Source organism: Eriocheir sinensis, unplaced genomic scaffold (genome assembly GCF_024679095.1).
Source record: "Eriocheir sinensis breed Jianghai 21 unplaced genomic scaffold, ASM2467909v1 Scaffold453, whole genome shotgun sequence".
NCBI lineage: Eukaryota > Metazoa > Arthropoda > Malacostraca > Decapoda > Varunidae > Eriocheir > Eriocheir sinensis.
This window is the reverse complement of record NW_026111780.1, coordinates 244,999-262,842: the sequence shown is the minus strand read 5'-3', so window position 1 is coordinate 262,842 and position 17,844 is coordinate 244,999. Positions and strand designations below refer to the sequence as shown.

General features: G+C 44.9%; 1 protein-coding gene and 1 long non-coding RNA gene across 2 annotated transcripts in view; one reads left to right on the top strand and one right to left on the bottom strand.

Moving 5' to 3' along the window:
• Positions 1-17,844, bottom strand: part of LOC126992372 (cell death abnormality protein 1-like) — a 51,463-nt gene that overhangs the window by 6,251 nt on the left and 27,368 nt on the right. The window contains exons 21-32 of the mRNA XM_050851086.1: positions 16,071-16,193; positions 13,733-13,870; positions 12,482-12,601; positions 11,601-11,723; positions 10,417-10,536; positions 8,491-8,610; positions 6,769-6,891; positions 6,013-6,132; positions 4,566-4,685; positions 3,141-3,260; positions 2,824-2,946; positions 189-308 (exon numbers count right to left, since the gene is read on the bottom strand). Coding sequence (XP_050707043.1) covers positions 189-308; positions 2,824-2,946; positions 3,141-3,260; positions 4,566-4,685; positions 6,013-6,132; positions 6,769-6,891; positions 8,491-8,610; positions 10,417-10,536; positions 11,601-11,723; positions 12,482-12,601; positions 13,733-13,870; positions 16,071-16,193 — 1,470 coding nt within the window. The remainder of the gene's footprint in view (positions 1-188; positions 309-2,823; positions 2,947-3,140; positions 3,261-4,565; positions 4,686-6,012; positions 6,133-6,768; positions 6,892-8,490; positions 8,611-10,416; positions 10,537-11,600; positions 11,724-12,481; positions 12,602-13,732; positions 13,871-16,070; positions 16,194-17,844) is intronic.
• On the top strand, positions 3,323-4,532 carry LOC126992385 (uncharacterized). The gene is made up of 4 exons (XR_007746512.1): positions 3,323-3,515; positions 3,585-3,653; positions 3,792-3,860; positions 4,068-4,532. It is a non-coding gene; the product is annotated as an uncharacterized LOC126992385 (long non-coding RNA).

Sequence of the window (17,844 nt, the reverse complement as noted above, 5' to 3'; positions counted from 1 at the left end):
AGTTATCGTTTAAATGGTTAATTCTGAGTGCTTCTTGGCAATACTTATGGGTCACAAACCGTTTATACGCGGCTCTGAGTACGACAATCTGAGGTTAAGACTAAGCAGCATAGCATAGCATAGTGTAGTGTGTGTTGCGTGTGTTTTTAGTATTTATGCTGTGATGAGAAGGAACAGAGGGGACTTACAGGCAGCCACACAGCAGAGGCAGCCATCCCCTTCACATAACTTCGCTACGGCCTTTCCAGCAGCACAGTGTCGCGAGCAGTAGCCTCCAACCTCAGAGCATCGGGTGTCGCGGCTACACTCTAAAAAAAATACGAGAGATGAGGATTCTGTTGGGCCCAGGGCGATTTTTTTTTTTTTTACAGTAGAGGGGTCATTTCAAGGGCATAAATAAGTTAACAAATGTGAAAACCCCCCAGCTATAAAGAGTTAAAGGAATGGGGGCAAGATAGTTTTAAGGCATGATCTTGTAGTTTTAAGGCGCTGATAATGTGGCCGAGGAATGCATTAGAGGTTAGTGGTGGAGTTAGTGAAGGAAAACACAAGGAAAAAAAAGTAATGTATTGTGAAAAGGAGGAAAAAGAGGTTAGTGGTGAAGTTAGCGAAGGAAAACACAAGGAAAAAGAACTAATGTATTGTGAAAAGGAGGAAAAAGAGGTTAGTGGTGAAGTTAGCGAAGGAAAACACAAGGAAAAAGAAGTAATGTATTGTGAAAAGGAGGAAAAAGAGGTTAGTGGTGAAGTTAGCGAAGGAAAACACAAGGAAAAAGAAGTAGTGTATTGTGAAAAGGAGGAAAAAGAGGTTAGTGTTGAAGTTAGTGAAGGAAAACACAAGGAAAAAGAAGAAATATATTGTGAAAAGATGGAAAAGAAGTTAGTGTTGATGTTAGCGAAGAAAAACACTTGGAAAAAGCAGTGATGTATTGTGAAAAGTTGGAAAAGAAGTTAGTGTTGATGTTAGCGAAGAAAAACACTTGGAAAAAGCAGTGATGTATTGTGAAAAGATGGAAAAGAAGTTAGTGTTGAAGTTAGCGAAGGAAAACACAAGGAAAAAAAGTAATGTATTGTGAAAAGTTGGAAAACAAGAGAGAGGGAGATAGAAGCGAAATATAACGAGGAAAACATTAGAGGTTAGTGTTGAAGTTAGCGAAGGAAAACACAAGGAAAAAGAAGTAATGTATTGTGAAAAGGAGGAAAAAGAGGTTAGTGGTGAAGTTAGCGAAGGAAAACACAAGGAAAAAGAAGTAATGTATTGTGAAAAGGTGGAAAAGAAGTTAGTGTTGAAGTTAGCGAAGGAAAACACTTGAAAAAAGCAGTGATGTATTGTGAAAAGGTAGGAAAAGAGGTTAGTGGTGAAGTTAGCGAAGGAAAACACAAGGAAAAAGAAGTAATGTATTGTGAAAAGGTGGAAAACAAGAGAGAGGGAGATAGAAGCGAAATATAACGAGGAAAACATTAGAGGTTAGTGGTGAAATTAGCGAAGGAAAACACAAGGAAAAAGAAGTAATGTATTGTGAAAAGGTGGAAAAAAAGAGAGAGGGAGATAGAAGCGAAATATAAAAAGGAAAACAGCAGATCGAAAAGCAGAAGTTAAGTGTGACAAAGAATAGAACCAAGCAGAAAACGATAGCAGGGAAGTAGAGAGATATCGTAGCGAAGTGTAACCAGCAAAACACGAAGAGAAGAAGGAAGAAGAAGGAGAAGAAAGAGAAGAAGAGAGCAGGGAAGAATGGACTGGGAGAAGGAGGAGGAAAACAACACAGAGAAATCCAGTAACAAAGTCTCGATACATAAGGAGTTGGAAGCAGATGTTAACCTTGACAAAACAAAGCATAGTCGAAAGTAGATAAGTATTAGGGAAATCGAAGTCGTAGTGAAATGTTAACAGGACAAAACAACACAAGGAAATCAGAATAAAGTCTCGATACATAAGGAGTTGGAAGTAGATGTTAACAGTCCTCACCTTGACACAACAAAGCATAGTCGAAAGTAGATAAGTATTAGAGAAATCGAAGTCGTAGTGAAGTGTTAACAGGACAAAACAACACAAGGAAATCAGAATAAAGTCTCGATACATAAGGAGCTGGAAGTAGAAGTTAACAGTCCTCACCTTGACAAAACAAAGCATAGTCGAAAGTAGATAAGTATTAGGGAAATCGAAGTCGTAGTGAAATGTTAACAGGACAAAACAACACAGAGGAAATTAGAATGAAGTCTCGATACATAAAGAGTTGGAAGTAGATGTTAACAGTCCTCACCTTGACACAACAAAGCATAGTCAAAGTAGATAAGTATTAGGGAAATCGAAGTCGTAGTGAAGTGTTAACAGGACAAAACAACACAAGGAAATCAAAATAAAGTCTCGATACATACGAAGTTGGAAGTAGAAGTTAACAGTCCTCACCTTAACAAAACAAAGCATAGTCGAAAGTAGATAAGTATTAGAGAAATCGAGGTCATAGTGAAATGTTAACAGGACAAAACAACACAGAGAAATCCAGTAACAAAGTCTCGATACATAATGAGTTGGAAGTAGATGTTAACAGTTCTCACCTTGACAAAACAAAGCATAGTCGAAAGTAGATAAGTATTAGAGAAATCGAGGTCATAGTGAAGTGTTAACAGGATAAAACAACACAGAGAAATCTAGTAACAAAGTCTCGATACATAATGAGTTGGAAGTAGATGTTAACAGTCCTCACCTTGACACAACAAAGCATAGTCGAAAGTAGATAAGTATTAGAGAAATCGAGGTCGTAGTGAAGTATTAACAGGACAAAACAACACAAGGAAATTAGAATAAAGTCTCGATACATACGAAGTTGAAAGCAGCAGTTACAGTTCTCTCCTTGACACAGGCCGGCCATGGCTCTTCCGGTGGTACAATTCTGAGTGCACTGACCACCCTTGTCCGTGCAGCTGGTCTTGGGCGCGCAGGCAGCTGGGTAGGTGAGATGAGAGTAAGCACACACACACACACACACACACACACACACACACACACAGACACACACACACATTTTCTCGTTTTCCAATTTTCTTCCTTTTCCTTTCTCTCTCCTCCTCCTCCTCCTCCTCTGCGAGACGGGAAAGGGATGGGTGTATCATATATTAACGCTTCTGGTATGGACTTACGCTTTGGCAGGCAACATTGGCAGTTCCCTTGACCACAGAGACCGTTCACAACTTGACCCTCGGAGCAGTCAGGAGTGCAGAACCCGCCCGCATCCTTACACTGGGGCACCGTCGGGCATTCTGGGATTTAGATACAGCAGAGGTCATAGTATTAGTCGTAGCAGTAGTTGTGGTAGTGTTAGTAGTTGTAGAATAGTGGTAGCTCACATACTCACATCTGATTAGGGTTTCATAGAGGTTGTTGTGTTAGTATTTCCGTGGGTAGTGTTATGAGCCTGGTGATAGTTTGACAAGGCTTTGGTGGAGGTTGTTGTGTTAGTATTTCCATGGGTAGTGTTATGAGCCTGGTGATAGTTTGACAAGGCTTTGGTGGAGGTTGCTGTGTTAGTATTTCCGTGGGTAGTGTTATGAGCCTGGTGATAGTTTGACAAGGCTTTGGTGGAGGTTGTTGTGTTAGTATTTCCATGGGTAGTGTTATGAGCCTGGTGATAGTTTGACAAGGCTTTGGTGGAGGTTCTTGTGTTAGTATTTCCATGGGTAGTGTTATGAGCCTGGTGATAGTTTGACAAGGCTTTGGTGGAGGTTGTTATGTTAATATTTCCATGGGTAGTGTTATGAGCCTGGTGATAGTTTGACAAGGCTTTGATGGAGGTTGTTGTGTTAGTATTTCCATGGGTAGTGTTATGAGCCTGGTGATAGTTTGACAAGGCTTTGGTGGAGGTTGTTGTGTTAGTACTGCCATGGGTAGTGTTATGAGCCTGGTGATAGTCTTACAAAGCTTTGGTGGAGGTTGTTGTGTTAGTATTTCCATGGGTAGTGTTATGAGCCTGGTGATGGTCTGACAAGGCTTTGGTGGAGGTTGTTGTGTTAGTATTTCCATGGGTAGTGTTATGAGCCTGGTGATGGTCTGACAAGGCTTTGGTGGAGGTTGTTGTGTTAGTATTTCCATGGGTAGTGTTATGAGCCTGGTGATAGTTTGACAAGGCTTTGGTGGAGGTTGTTGTGTTAGTATTTCCATGGGTAGTGTTATGAGCCTGGTGATAGTTTGACAAGGCTTTGGTGGAGGTTGTTGTGTTAGTATTTCCAAGGGTAGTGTTATGAGCCGCCCTGTCCAAGAGAGCTGTGTGAGTGGAGCCCCCCCCCCCTCCCCCCCCAATACGTGAGATGCATACTCCATACGAGGGCGGACAAGGCCCCCGTATATTCGTAGCAACTGTGCGGGGGAGAAGAACTGGCGGAGACGCTATCAAGACTTCGCTACCCAGACTTCGCTACCAAGACTTCGCTACCCAGACTTCGCTACCCAGACTTCGCTACCAAGACTTCGCTACCCAGACTTCGCTACCCAGACTTCGCTACCCAGACTTCGCTACCCAGACTTCGCTACCAAGACATCGCTACCCAGACTTCGCTACCAAGACTTACCGGGCACGAAGCAGCAAGTACAGCCAGACCCCTCACACAGGCCTTCAACTTTCTGTTCGCTGGGACACTTCTTGGTACAGTAGCCGCCCTTCTCTGTGCACGCTGCCTTAGGTTTGCAGACTGAAGGAGGGAAAGGAGAGATGAGTAGTAGTGGTAGTAGCAGTAGTAGTAGTAGTAGTAGTAGTAGTAGTAGTAGTAGTAGAGGAGGAAGAGGCCGCAGGAGGGGATGTTAGAAGGATGAGGAAGATAAATATGTTAATGATATGAATATTGGTGGTGGTGTTTCAGGAGATAAAGAACAAGAGGAGAAAAAGAGGGAAGGTTAAAAGAGAAAAGAGAAAATGAGAAAGAAGAAGAAAAGGAAAAAAGAGAAAAAGAAGGAAAGGAGAAAAAATGGAAATAAAAAGAGAAAAGGAAAAAGAAAGAGGAGGAAAAGAGAAAGAGAGAAAGAGGAAAAAAAGAGGAAGAGAAAATCAGAAATAAAGAAGGAAAAAAAGAAAAAATGAGAAAAGAAAGAGAGAAATGAGAAAAAGCAGAATAAAGAAGAGAAAAGAGAGAGAGAGAGAGAGAGAGAGAGAGAGAGAGAGAGAGAGAGAGAGAGAGAGAGAGAGAGAGAGAGAGAGAGAGAGAGAGAGAGAGAGAGAGAGAGAGAGAGAGATGAGAATGAGAAAAACAGAAATAAAGAAAGAAAAAGAGAAAAGAAGAACGAAAGAAAGAGAGACAAAGCAGAATAAAGAAAAGAAAAACAGAGAAACAAAGAGGAGAAGAGAGAGAGAGAGAGAGAGAGAGAGAGAGAGAGAGAGAGAGAGAGAGAGAGAGAGAGAGAGAGAGAGAGAGAGAGAGAGAGAGAGAGAGAGAGAGAGAGAGAGAGAGAGAGAGAGAGAGAGAGAGAGAGAGAGAAAAAAAAAATTAGAAAGAAGTGGGATGTTAGTGGTGAGATCAGTGGTGGCGATGGAAGAGTTGATTTGATACATTTACTGAGATACACACAAACACAACACTTAACATATATGGTCTCAAAAGCATGAAGGCACCTTTGTTGACCAGACCCCAACCAAGCTGTATTTTCCCTTTACATAACATAACATTACATTACATTAAATTTCCGCACACAAAGAGCCGATTCCACAGTCCAACACAGTGCCTTCGTAACAGCCCGAACCAAACTACAGAATCCCATACAATCCAAAACGGTAAGGTCTTCGATGCCACACTAAATACACAAGACTTTTCCTGTATAGTTTCATCAAATTTGCGAACTTCAATATAAACACCAGACACTATACAAGGAAATTTCGAAGGCTCTGGTATTGGTTTGGGAGCTTACTAACCAATCATGGGGGACTGTGAAACTGGCCCTATGATACGTCTTTACACTTTGAGGGGTGATGGTGGTGGTGGGGGAGGTGGGGGAGAGGTGGAAGAGTACAGTGTTACCAGACCTTACCGGGTGAAATACAACAGAGACAGCCCGGGCCTTCGCATAAGCCTTCTACGCCCTGGCCATCCTTACACCCCTTGTTACAGACACCGCCTGCATCAGCACAGCGATTCGACGGCCTGCACTCTGAAAGGGGGAGAAGGGAAGCTTGCATATAGTACTGTAGGGTTAGTCTTACAGCGCCCTAATGTTTGACAAGGCTTTCGTAGGAGTTTAGGGCGTTTTCTTGGGGGTAGTCCTGTGACCCTCTTTCTTTCTTTCCCTTCCCTTTCCTTCCTCCTCCTTCCCTTCCCTTCCCTTTCCCTTCCCCTCCCTTCCCTTCCTCTCCCTTCTCTTTCCTTCCCTTCCTCTCCCTTCTCTTTCCTTCCCTTCCTCTCCCTTCTCTTCTCTTCCCTTTCCCTTCCCTTCCTCTCCTTCTCTTCTCTTTCCTTTCCTTTCCCTTCCCTTCTCTTCCCTTCCCTTCCTCTCCTTCTCTTCCCTTCCTTTCCCTTCCTTTTCTCTCCTTCTCTTCCATTTCCTTTCCTTTCCCTTCCCTTCCTCTCCTTCTCTTCCCTTTCCTTTCCTTTTCCTTCCCTTCCTCTCCTTCTCTTCCCTTTCCTTTCCTTTCCCTTCCCTTCTCTCCCCTTTCCCTTCCCTTCCCTTCCTCTCTCTTTTCCCTCCCATACTCATAATTGTTACCGAAATATCGCACACACTAAAACTCTCGCCACCCCACAGCTTACAGAGCCGCCAACCTATTCCCAGCGCGCCAAGAACACTCACGCGGGGTCAGGCAACACTTGCAGCCTGCGCCGTCACACTGCCCCACCAGGTGCTGCTCCTCGGGGCAAGACGGTGTACAGTGACCACCCAGCGCAGTACACCGGGAGGCCGCCTTGCACTCCGCTGGGGGAAGACAATGAACAGTGACATAACAGTATAACAAGCAAGAAGGAAACACAGATAGGGTGGAAAAGAACGGAGAACAGTGAGAACATTATAGGATAACAGGAAAAGAGGAAAGATTAGCTGGGGGTGGAGGAAGAGGATGAAGAACAATAACATAACAGAAGCCAGTAGGAAACACAAATGGGATGAAAAAGAACAAAGAACAGGAGATAACAGGAGAAAAACAGGAGACCATTGGGATTGCAACGAGGGTGGAAGAAGAACATTGACATAACAGGTATCGTTGAGATGGTTAATTTACCGATGTCTTTTTGCGTTCGTTATGGTTAAGAGACAGGAAAATAGTTTATGGGAAGGACAGTCTGGTTACGCTGGTGTTGTGCAGGGAAGGGGCCATTTTTATTCTCAAAGGGTAGCAATAATGAGTATAGGAAGGGAAAGGAAGGGAAAGGAAGGGAAAGGGAAGAGAAGGGAGAGGAAGGGAAGGGAAGGAAAGGGAAGAGAAGGAAGAGGAAGGGAAAGGAGGATGGAAGAGAGGTGAGAAAGGAAGAGAGAGAGAGAGAGAGAGAGAGAGAGAGAGAGAGAGAGAGAGAGAGAGAGAGAGAGAGAGAGAGAGAGAGAGACAGAGAGAGAGAGAGAGAGAGAGAGAGAGAGAGAGAGAGAGAGAGAGAGAGAGAGAGAGAGAGAGAGAGAGAGAGAGAGAGAGAGAGAGAGAGAGAGAGAGAGAGAGAGAGAGAGAGAGAGAGAGAGAGAGAGAGAGAGAGAGAGAGAGAGAGAGAGAGAGAGAGAGAGAGAGAGAGAGAGAGAGAGAGAGAGAGAGAGAGAGAGAGAGAGAGAGAGAGAGAGAGAGAGAGAGAGAGAGAGAGAGAGAGAGAGAGAGAGAGAGAGAGAGAGAGAGAGAGAGAGAGAGAGAGAGAGAGAGAGCAATTACACATTCACATTTGACAAGGCTTTCATAGGAGTCGTGGGCATTTCCAGAGGTACTTTTATGACCCTGGTGATAGTCTGACCCTTCTTCTGTACCGTGAACCTAAAGAAACACATATTTGACAAGGCTTTCAGAGGAGTTGTGGGCATTTCCAGAGGTACTTTTATGACCCTGGTGGTAGAGTGACCCTTCTTCTGTACCGTGAACCTAAAGAAACACATATTTGACAAGGCTTTCAGAGGAGTTGTGGGCATTTCCAGAGGTACTTTTATGACCCTGGTGGTAGAGTAACCCTTCTTCTGTACCGTGAACCTAAAGAAACACATATTTGACAAGACTTTCAGAGGAGTTGTGGGCATTTCCAGAGGTACTTTTATGACCCTGGTGGTAGTCTGACCCTTCTTCTGTACCGTGAACCTAAAGAAACACCCACACACAAGGACAAGACTGATCTATAAGGCCTTTGAAGATAGTTAACATGAGAGGTGGAAACATCTTTACCCCTCCTTCGGCCACCTGTTTTGATTTTTGTTTTGGGAGCAGGGAGTAGCGGGCTTTTTCTTATTATTGTTTCCTTTTTTTGTGCCCTTGAGCTGTCTCCTTTGTTGTTGTTGTAAAAACCCCGACCCACTGGAGCCCGGGTCAACCCCCAACCCCCTGTCACTTACGAGGCGGTAGACAGCATAGACAGTATTCCCCCTCGCAAAGCCCCGTCAAGGCCGTCCCCCCGTGGCAGTCCTGAGCGCAGTATCCTCCCTTCTCGGTGCAGGAGGGCTTCGACTTGCAAACTGTAAGGTGAAGGTTCTGCTGTGAGGTATAGGGAAAAGCTGGGAGTATATGATATCGCTGGACGAGGAGTGGGGTGATGTTGGGAAGGGAGGTGGTACAGGAGGAAGAGGAGGAGGAGGAGGAGGAAGAGGAGGAAAAGAAATGATAATGATGAGCAGAAGGGAAGAATTGCTAGCTAGTTGTGTATTGGTAATGTAGAGGAAGGAGAAGGAGGAGGAGGAGGAGGAGGAGGAGGAAGAGAAATGATAATGATGAGCAGAAGGGAAGAAGGAGAAGGAGGAGGAGGAGGAGGAGGAGGAGGAAGAGAAATGATAATGATGAGCAGAAGGGAAGAATTGCTAGCTAGTTGTGTATTGGTAATGTAGAGGAAGGAGAAGGAGGAGGAGGAGGAGGAGGAGGAGGAAGAGAAAGAGAAGGTATAGATGAGCAGAAAGAAAGATGGCTATTTATGTGTTGGTAATGTAGATTTTGAGGAAGGAAGAGGAGGAGGAGGAGGAGGAGAAGGAGGAGGAGGAGGAGCCACATTTTCTACCAAATTCTCAAACATACCACCTCCTCTGTACTCCAATGTGACAAGCCTCTCGTGTAAGGTTGCTGAGATTTCCACGGCCTGTTTTGTGATGCTGGTGACAGTTTTACACAATCTTTACGTCTTGAACTTGACAAACATCCATGAAATCCCCAATACAAACACTTAATCTTCTCTGTGGCCTTGGGAAATGATCGCACTGGAATGTTTTATGATGTTGGTGACAGTTTTACACGACATCTACATCTCAAACCTGGAAATTACCCCCAAAAAGCACCTGTACAGACCCGGCTAGTCTTCTGGATCTGGATCAATAATGCGCAGGGCAGCTATCAGGTGTATAACAGGCATATTTGTGTTGGCTGTTGGGGGGGACGGGGGAACCGGGTGTGCAGGGGAGGGAAGTGAATCAAGTGTAATTGTTAGTGTTGGTGTGTTGTGGTGACAAGTGAGTGTGTATTTGTTTTTTGAATGAGTCTATTGTACCGCAGTCTAAAATCTGTTGAGGGAGGCTGTTCCAGTCACGTATGGTGCGTGGAAAGTATGAGTGCTCGTGTGCGTCAGTGTTAGTGTGATATGTTTGGTATATATGGATGTGTGTGTTACGAGTATGTTGACTGTTTGCGTTGTGTAGGTATGTTTGAGGGTCAATATTAATGTGAGTGTTTGTGATCTTGTACATAAGTGTAAGTCTGTGTGCTTGTCTGCGTATGTGAAGAGGGTCCATGTTTACCTGTTGTTTGATCCGTGTTGTGATTCCAGGCGTTGGAGTGTAACTGTTTGTAATGAACCTTGCCGCCTTGGTGTTGATTTGTTCTAACCTGTCAATGTTTCTGTGTGTGTAAGGATCCCACACCGGGGAGCAGTATTCCAGTGTTGGTCTCACAAGTGTGTCATAAGCGATGTGTTTAATGTCAGGTGTGCAGTTATGTAAATTCCTCCTCAGAAGCCCCAGAGTTCGGTTGGCTGTGTCACTGGTGTGGTCTATGTGAGTGTTGAACTTTAGGTTAGTGGAGAGGTGGACACCAAGATACTTGTGTGCGTGGACTGATTCTAGATCTGAATTATGGAGAGTGTAAGTGTGATGGATGGGGTTGTGAGCTCTGGTGAATCTTAACAGTTTGCACTTGTCTGGTCGGAAGAGCAGAAACAGTCGAAATGGGAGCTTGTTACGGAAAATGGAGTTAAGTTAGTACACCGGAATTAGGCGACTGGGGACCTATGCACCACTAAGGTCTTGGTTGGGGCACTGTGGAGGGCAGCGCTGGGTACTTACGCGGCGTGAAGCAACAGGCGCACTCAGTCCCTGAACATATCCCGTCGACTTTCTGGTCCGCCTTACACTCGTCGCTACAGTGTCCGCCCAGCTTGAGACATCGCAGATTGGACTCACAATCTGCCAAGTGGAGAAAAGAACATGAATCACTAAGTTTGCCGCCTTTTGTCTGTAATCTCCCCAAGTTTGTATAAGCTCCCCAAGTTTGTATAAGCTCCCCAAGTTCGTAAGCTCTCCAAGTTTGTATAATCTCCCCAAGTTTGTATAAGCTCCCCAAGTTTGTAAGCTCCCCAAGTTTGTAATCTCCCCAAGTTTGTATAAGCTCACCAAATTTGTATAAGCTCCCCAAGTTTGTATAATCTCCCCAAGTTTGTATAAGCTCCCCAAGTTTGTATAAGCTCCCCAAGTTTGTAATCTCCCCAAGTTTGTATAAGCTCCCCAAGTTTGTATAAGCTCCCCAAGTTTGTATAATCTCCCCAAGTTTGTATAAGCTCCCCAAGTTCGTAAGCTCCCCAAGTTTGTATAAGCTCCCCAAGTTTGTATAAGCTCCCCAAGTTTGTATAAGCTCCCCAAGTTTGTATAAGCTCCCCAAGTTTGTATAAGCTCCCCAAGTTTGTATAAGCTCCCCAAGTTCGTAAGCTCCCCAAGTTTGTATAATCTCCCCAAGTTTGTATAATCTCCCCAAGTTTGTATAAGCTCCCCAAGTTCGTAAGCTCCCCAAGTTTGTAGTATCTAGCTGGTCTTTTTGTTCCTCTTTTTGTGTTTTGCCCGTGAGCTGTGTGTGTGTGTGTGTGTGTGTGTGTGTGTGTGTGTGTGTGTGTGTGTGTGTGTAGGGCTGCAGGTCACTTTTTGTTCCTCTTTTTTTGTGTGTGTTTTGCCCATGAGCTGTGTGTGTGTGTGTGTGTGTGTGTGTGTTTACAGCTAAGGAGACAGTTCAAGGGCGTAAAGAAAAATATATAAAAAAAAGCCCGCTACTTACTGATCCTGTGTGTTTGTGTATGTGTGTGTGTGTGTGTGTGTGTGTGTGTGTTTATAGCGAAGGAGACAGTTCAAGGGCGTAAAGAAAAATATTAAAAAAAGCCCGCTACTTACTGCTCCTGTGTGTTTGTGTGTGTGTGTGTGTGTGTGTGTGTGTGTGTGTGTGTGTGAGTGTGTGAGTGTGTGTGGTTCTGTAGGTCACTCACGCGTAACTTCACAGCAGCGGCAGCCTTTCCCCGAACACTCGCCGGCCAGGGTCTTGTCTTTGGGGCAGACGTGGGAGCAGAACCCGCCCAGGGAGGTACAGCTTTGCAGCGCCTTACACTCGGCTGGGATAGGATGATGAAAGAAGTGATATTCGGTGAGCCATATGAAAACTATCTATCTGTCTATCTATTTATTTCTCTCTCTCTCTATTTCTTTTCCTCTCTTTCTTTCTCTTTCTCTTTTTCATTTTGTGTCTGGTTTTCTCTTTTTTTTCTTTTTATCTTACTTTCTCTCTTTCTTTCTTTTTTCTCTCTTTTTTTTTTCTCTCTCTATCAATTTTTTTCCTCTCTTTCTTTCTCTTTCTCTTTTTCCTCTTGTCTCTGTTTTTCTCTTTTTCTCTTTGTCTTCATTTCTCTCTCTCTCTCTCTCTCTCTCTCTCTCTCTCTCTCTCTCTCTCTCTCTCTCTCTCTCTCTCTCTCTCTCTCTCTCTCTCTCTCTCTCTCTCTCTCTCTCTCGATTTCCTTTCCTCTCCTTCTTTCTCTTTCTCTTTTCCTTTTGTCTGTTTTTTGTGTATTTTTCCTTCTGTCTTCTTCTTTTTCTTTCTTTCTTTTCTCTCGTTCTCTCTCTCTCTCTATCTATCTATCTCTATCTTTCTATTTATCTGTCTATTTATCTCTCTTACATTACATGAGAACAGTCAACGAACCTGTACTCCCACTACGTACAAGTCTTTCCTTCTCTCTCTCTCTCTCTCTCTCTCTCTCTCTCTCTCTCTCTCTCTCTCTCTCTCTCTCTCTCTCTCTCTCTCTCTCTTTTCCTCTCTTTCTTACCTACTCTCCCTTCTTTAACACGCCCCTGAGGCATAGCAATGATCACTCACCTTCCGGGAGGCAACAATGGCACTGGGAGCCGTCACAGGAGCCTTCCACACTTCGCCCCTCTGGACAATTCGGGGCACAGTACCCACCCTTGGCCGCACACCTCGTAGTGGTAGTGCACGCTGGGGGTAGGAAAGGGCACTCATAATGGCGGGATTTTTAACCCGGTAGCTGCGGGGATCATGTTTCTTAATGGTCCCTCTAAGCGAGAAAATTGAGAAAATATCATCACACGCAAATCATCTCATAATATATATCAACGCATTTGTGATCAGTTTATGTATCATCTATTTTTTGGGGTTTATATCATGGCACAAATTTGGCCCGTCGCTGCTACACGGTAAAGCCACAAATTTGGCCCGTCGCTGCTACATGGTAAAGCCACAAATTTGGCCCGTCACTGCTACACGGTAAAGCCACAAATTTGGCCCGTCGCTGGTACACGGTAAAGCCACAAATTTGGCCCGTCGCTGGTACACGGTAAAGCCACAAATTTGGCCCGTCGCTGCTACACGGTAAAGCCACAAATTTGGCCCGTCGCTGCTACACGGTAAAGCCACAAATTATGCCCGTCGCTGCTACACGGTAAAGCCACAAATTTGGCCCGTCGCTGCTACACGGTAAAGCCACAAATTTGGCCCGTCGCTGCTACACGGTAAAGCCACAAATTTGGCCCGTCGCTGCTACACGGTAAAGCCACAAATTTGGCCCGTCGCTGCTACACGGTAAAGCCACAAATTTGGCCGTCGCTGCTACATGGTAAAGCCACAAATTTGGCCCGTCGCTGCTACACGGTAAAGCCACAAATTTGGCCCGTCGCTGCTACACGGTAAAGCCACAAATTTGGCCCGTCGCTGCTACACGGTAAAGCCACAAATTTGGCCCGTCGCTGCTACACGGTAAAACCACAAATTCAGTCTTTTCTCTACTCTCTTCACTTGTTTCGTAGTGTCCTTATGTCTTTGTGTGTCCTGGCGAGCTGTGGAAGTGGATATAAGAAGAGTGAGGTGGAGTACACGTGACCAACATTGCCAAATTATCGTACTCACCGCATTGCATTTTCCTAGTTTCTGACCGATAACGCAAGCAAAAAAGAGCGAAAACCGTCACTCTTTAGTAGTTTCAACAACAAGTTTCAATTTCTATCGTTGTTTGTGTGGGTACGACGGTCATGATGCCTAAAAATGATATATGCAATGCTCAGAGTACGACAATCTGGCAACGCTGCACGTGACCTCCCCAAGTATACTCACGCCGCGGGAGGCAACACACGCAGTCAGTCCCTTCGCATCGGTCGGCTATAGCAACCACGTCGACCGGCCCGTCTCCCTTCTCGCAAGTCTTGGTACACCACCCGCCCAGTTTCGTGCACTCCTCGCCGCTGGAACACTCTGCGAAGATGAAGTGGAGAGGTGGAATAAGAAAGAGTAAGGGGGAGAGAAGACTGGAGAATTGAAAGGTACTGAGAGAAGGAGAGAAAGGAAATGAGGGAGAGAAAGATGAAGAGGAGCGGGAGGGAGAGAAAGCTGGACATAGGAAAGGTACTGAGAGAGGGAGAGAAAGGAGAGAAGGAAAGGAAGGAAATGAGAGAGAGAAAGATGAAGATGGAGAGAAATGGAATGAGGAGGAATAAGAGGGAGAGAAAACTGGAGAAAGGAAAGGTACTGAGAGGGAGAGAAAGGAAGGAAGGGAAGGAACGAAGGATTGAGAGAGAGATGAAGATGGAGAGAGATGGGGTAAGGAGGAGTGGGAGGGAGAGAAAGCTGAAAAAAGGGAAAGATACTGAGAGAGAGGAGAGAAAGGAAAGAAGGAAAGGAAGGAAGGAAATAAGGGAGAGAAAGATGAAGAGTAGGAGGGAGAGAAAGCTGGAGAAAGGAAAAGGTACTGAGAGAGAGGAGAGAAAGGAAAGAAGGAAAGGAAGGAAATGAGAGAGAGAAAGATGAAGATGGAGAGAAAAGGAATAAGGAGGAATAAGGGGGAGAGAAAGCTGGACAAAAGAATGGAGGAAAGAACGGAAAGGAAGGGAAGAGGAGGAGGAGGAGGAGGAGGAAGGGAAGAAAATTAGGTTAGCAGGAAGGAAGGGAAAAGGAATCAAACTGCATTTTTAAACATTTCACCGTCCAACCACACACATTAGACAAGGCTTTCCTAGGAGTTGTGGGCATTTCCAGGGGTAGTTTTATGACCCTGATGGTAGTGTGACCCTTCCTCTGTACCGTGAACCTAAGAAACACACATTTGACAAGGCTTTCCTAGGAGTTGTGAGCATTTCCAGGGGTAGTTTTATGACCCTGGTGGTAGTTTGACCCTTCCTCTGTACCGTGAACCTAAGAAACACACATTTGACAAGGCTTTCCTAGGAGTTGTAAGCATTTCCAGGGATAGTTTAATGACCCTGATGGTAGTTTGACCCTTCCTCTGTACCGTGAGCCTAAAGAAACACATATTTGACAAGGCTTTCCTAGGAGCTGTGAGCATTTCCAGGGGTAGTTTAATGACCCTGATGGTAGTTTGACCCTTCCTCTGTACCATGAACCTAAAGAAACACATATTTGACAAGGCTTTCCTAGGAGTTGTGGGCATTTCCAGGGGTAGTTTTATGACCCTGGTGGTAGTTTGACCCTTCCTCTGTACCGTGAACCTAAAAAACACATATTTGACAAGGCTTTCCTAGGAGTTGTGAGCATTTCCAGGGGTAGTTTTATGACCCTGGTGGTAGTGTGACCCTTCCTCTGTACCGTGAACCTAAGAAACACATATTTGACAAGGCTTTCCTAGGAGCTGTGAGCATTTCCAGGGGTAGTTTAATGACCCTGGTGGTAGTGTGACCCTTCCTCTGTACCATGAACCTAAAGAAACACATATTTGACAAGGCTTTCCTAGGAGCTGTGAGCATTTCCAGAGATAGTTTAATGACCCTGGTGGTAGTGTGACCCTTCCTCTGTACCGTGAACCTAAGAAACACACATTTGACAAGGCTTTCCTAGGAGTTGTGGGGCTTTCCAGGGGTAGTTTAATGACCCTGGTGGTAGTGTGACCCTTCCTCTGTACCGTGAACCTAAGAAACACATATTTGACGAGGCTTTCCTAGGAGCTGTGAGCATTTCCAGGGGTAGTTTAATGACCCTGATGGTAGTTTGACCCTTCCTCTGTACCGTGAGCCTAAAGAAACACATATTTGACAAGGCTTTCCAAGAAGTTGTGGGGCTTTCCAGAGATAGTTTAATGACCCTGGTGGTAGTGTGACCCTTCCTCTGTACCGTGAACCTAAGAAACACATATTTGACAAGGCTTTCCAAGAAGTTGTGGGGCTTTCCAGAGATAGTTTAATGACCATGATGGTAGTGTGGCCCTTCCTCTGTACCATGAACCTGAAGAAACACTCATTAGAACCCGACTGATCTCGTTTTTGACCTGAGCATTGAAGAACTCTCAAGGGGTATTGGATCATGAGTATTGCACTTAAGTGGGAGTGAAACCCATGACAGATCAGCGTTAAGGAATCTAAGAGTACTAACAGGAAAATCTAAAACAAATACTGCAGAGTGAAAAGTGGTCCTGCTCGAGTATCGGGTTCAGAAGCACACTTACGAGGCGTGAAGCAGCAGTTGCATTCACCGCCGACACAGAGGCCCGACAGCTGCTGGTCTTGAGGGCAGGAGGAGATGCAGCGGCCGCCCTTGTTCGTGCAGGGTTGCCGCGCGGGACACTCAGCTGCAGGGTGACGAGAAGGGTGAGAAGGGGAGGAAGAGAGAGACATGGAGAATACAACAGTGGAGAGGAGTGACTGAAAGAAAGAGAGAGGAATGGAGAATACAACAGTGGAGAAGAGTGACTGAAAAAAAGGAGGAAAGAGAGAGAGAGAGGAATGGAGGATACAACAGTGGAGAAGAGTGACTGAAAGAAAGAGAGAGGAATGGAGAATACAACAGTGGAGAAGAATGACTGAAAGAAAGAGAGAGGAATGGAGAATACAACAGTGGAGAAGAGTGACAGAAAGAAAGAGAGAGGAATGGAGAATACAACAGTGGAGAAGAGTGACAGAAAGAAAGAGAGAGGAATGGAGAATACAACAGTGGAGAAGAGTGACAGAAAGAAAGAGAGAGGAATGGAGAATACAACAGTGGAGAAGAGTGACAGAAAGAAAGAGAGAGGAATGGAGAATACAACAGTGGAGAAGAGTGACAGAAAGAAAGAGAGAGAATGGAGAATACAACAGTGGAGAAGAGTGACAGAAAGAAAGAGAGAGGAATGGAGAATACAACAGTGGAGAGGAGGACAGAAAGAAAGAGAGAGGAATGGAGAATACAACAGTGGAGAAGAGTGACAGAAAGAAAGAGAGGAATGGAGAATACAACAGTGGAGAAGAGTGACAGAAAGAAAGAGAGAGGAATGGAGAATACAACAGTGGAGAGGAGTGACAGAAAGAAAGAGAGAGGAATGGAGAATACAACAGTGGAGAGGAGTGACAGAAAGAAAGAGAGAGGAATGGAGAATACAACAGTGGAGAGGAGTGACAGAAAGAAAGAGAGAGGAATGGAGAATACAACAGTGGAGAGGAGTGACAGAAAGAAAGAGAGAGGAATGGAGAATACAACAGTGGAGAGGAGTGACAGAAAGAAAGGAGGAAAGAGAGAGAGAGACATGGAGAATACAACAGTGGAGAAGAGTAACTGAGAGAAAGGAGGAAAGAGAGAGACATGGAGAATACAACAGTGGAGAGGAGTGACTGAGAGAAAGGAAGAAAGAGAGAGAGAGACATGGAGAATACAACAGTGGAGAAGAGTGACTGAAAGAGAGAGGAATGGAAAATACAACAGTGGAGAAGAGTAACTGAGAGATAGGAGGAAAGAGAGAGAGAGAGAGACATGGAGAATACAATAGTGGAGAGGAGTGACTGAAAGAAAGGAGGAAAGAGAGAGAGAGACATGGAGAATACAACAGTGGAGAAGAGTGACTGAAAGAAAGAGAGAGAGAGAGAGGAATGGAGAATACAACAGTGGAGAGGAGTGACAGAAAGAAAGGAGGAAAGAGAGAGAGAGACATGGAGAATACAACAGTGGAGAGGAGTGACTGAGAGAAAGGAGGAAAGAGAGAGAGAGACATGGAGAATACAACAGTGGAGAAGAGTGACTGAAAGAAAGGAGGAAAGAGAGAGAGAGAGGAATGGAGGATACAACAGTGGAGAGGAGTGACTGAAAGAAAGAGAGAGAGAGAGAGAGAGACATGGAGAATACAACAGTGGAGAGGAGTGACAGAAAGAAAGGAGGAAAGAGAGAGAGAGACATGGAGAATACAACAGTGGAGAGGAGTGACTGAAAGAAAGGAGGAAAGAGAGAGAGAGACATGGAGAATACAATAGTGG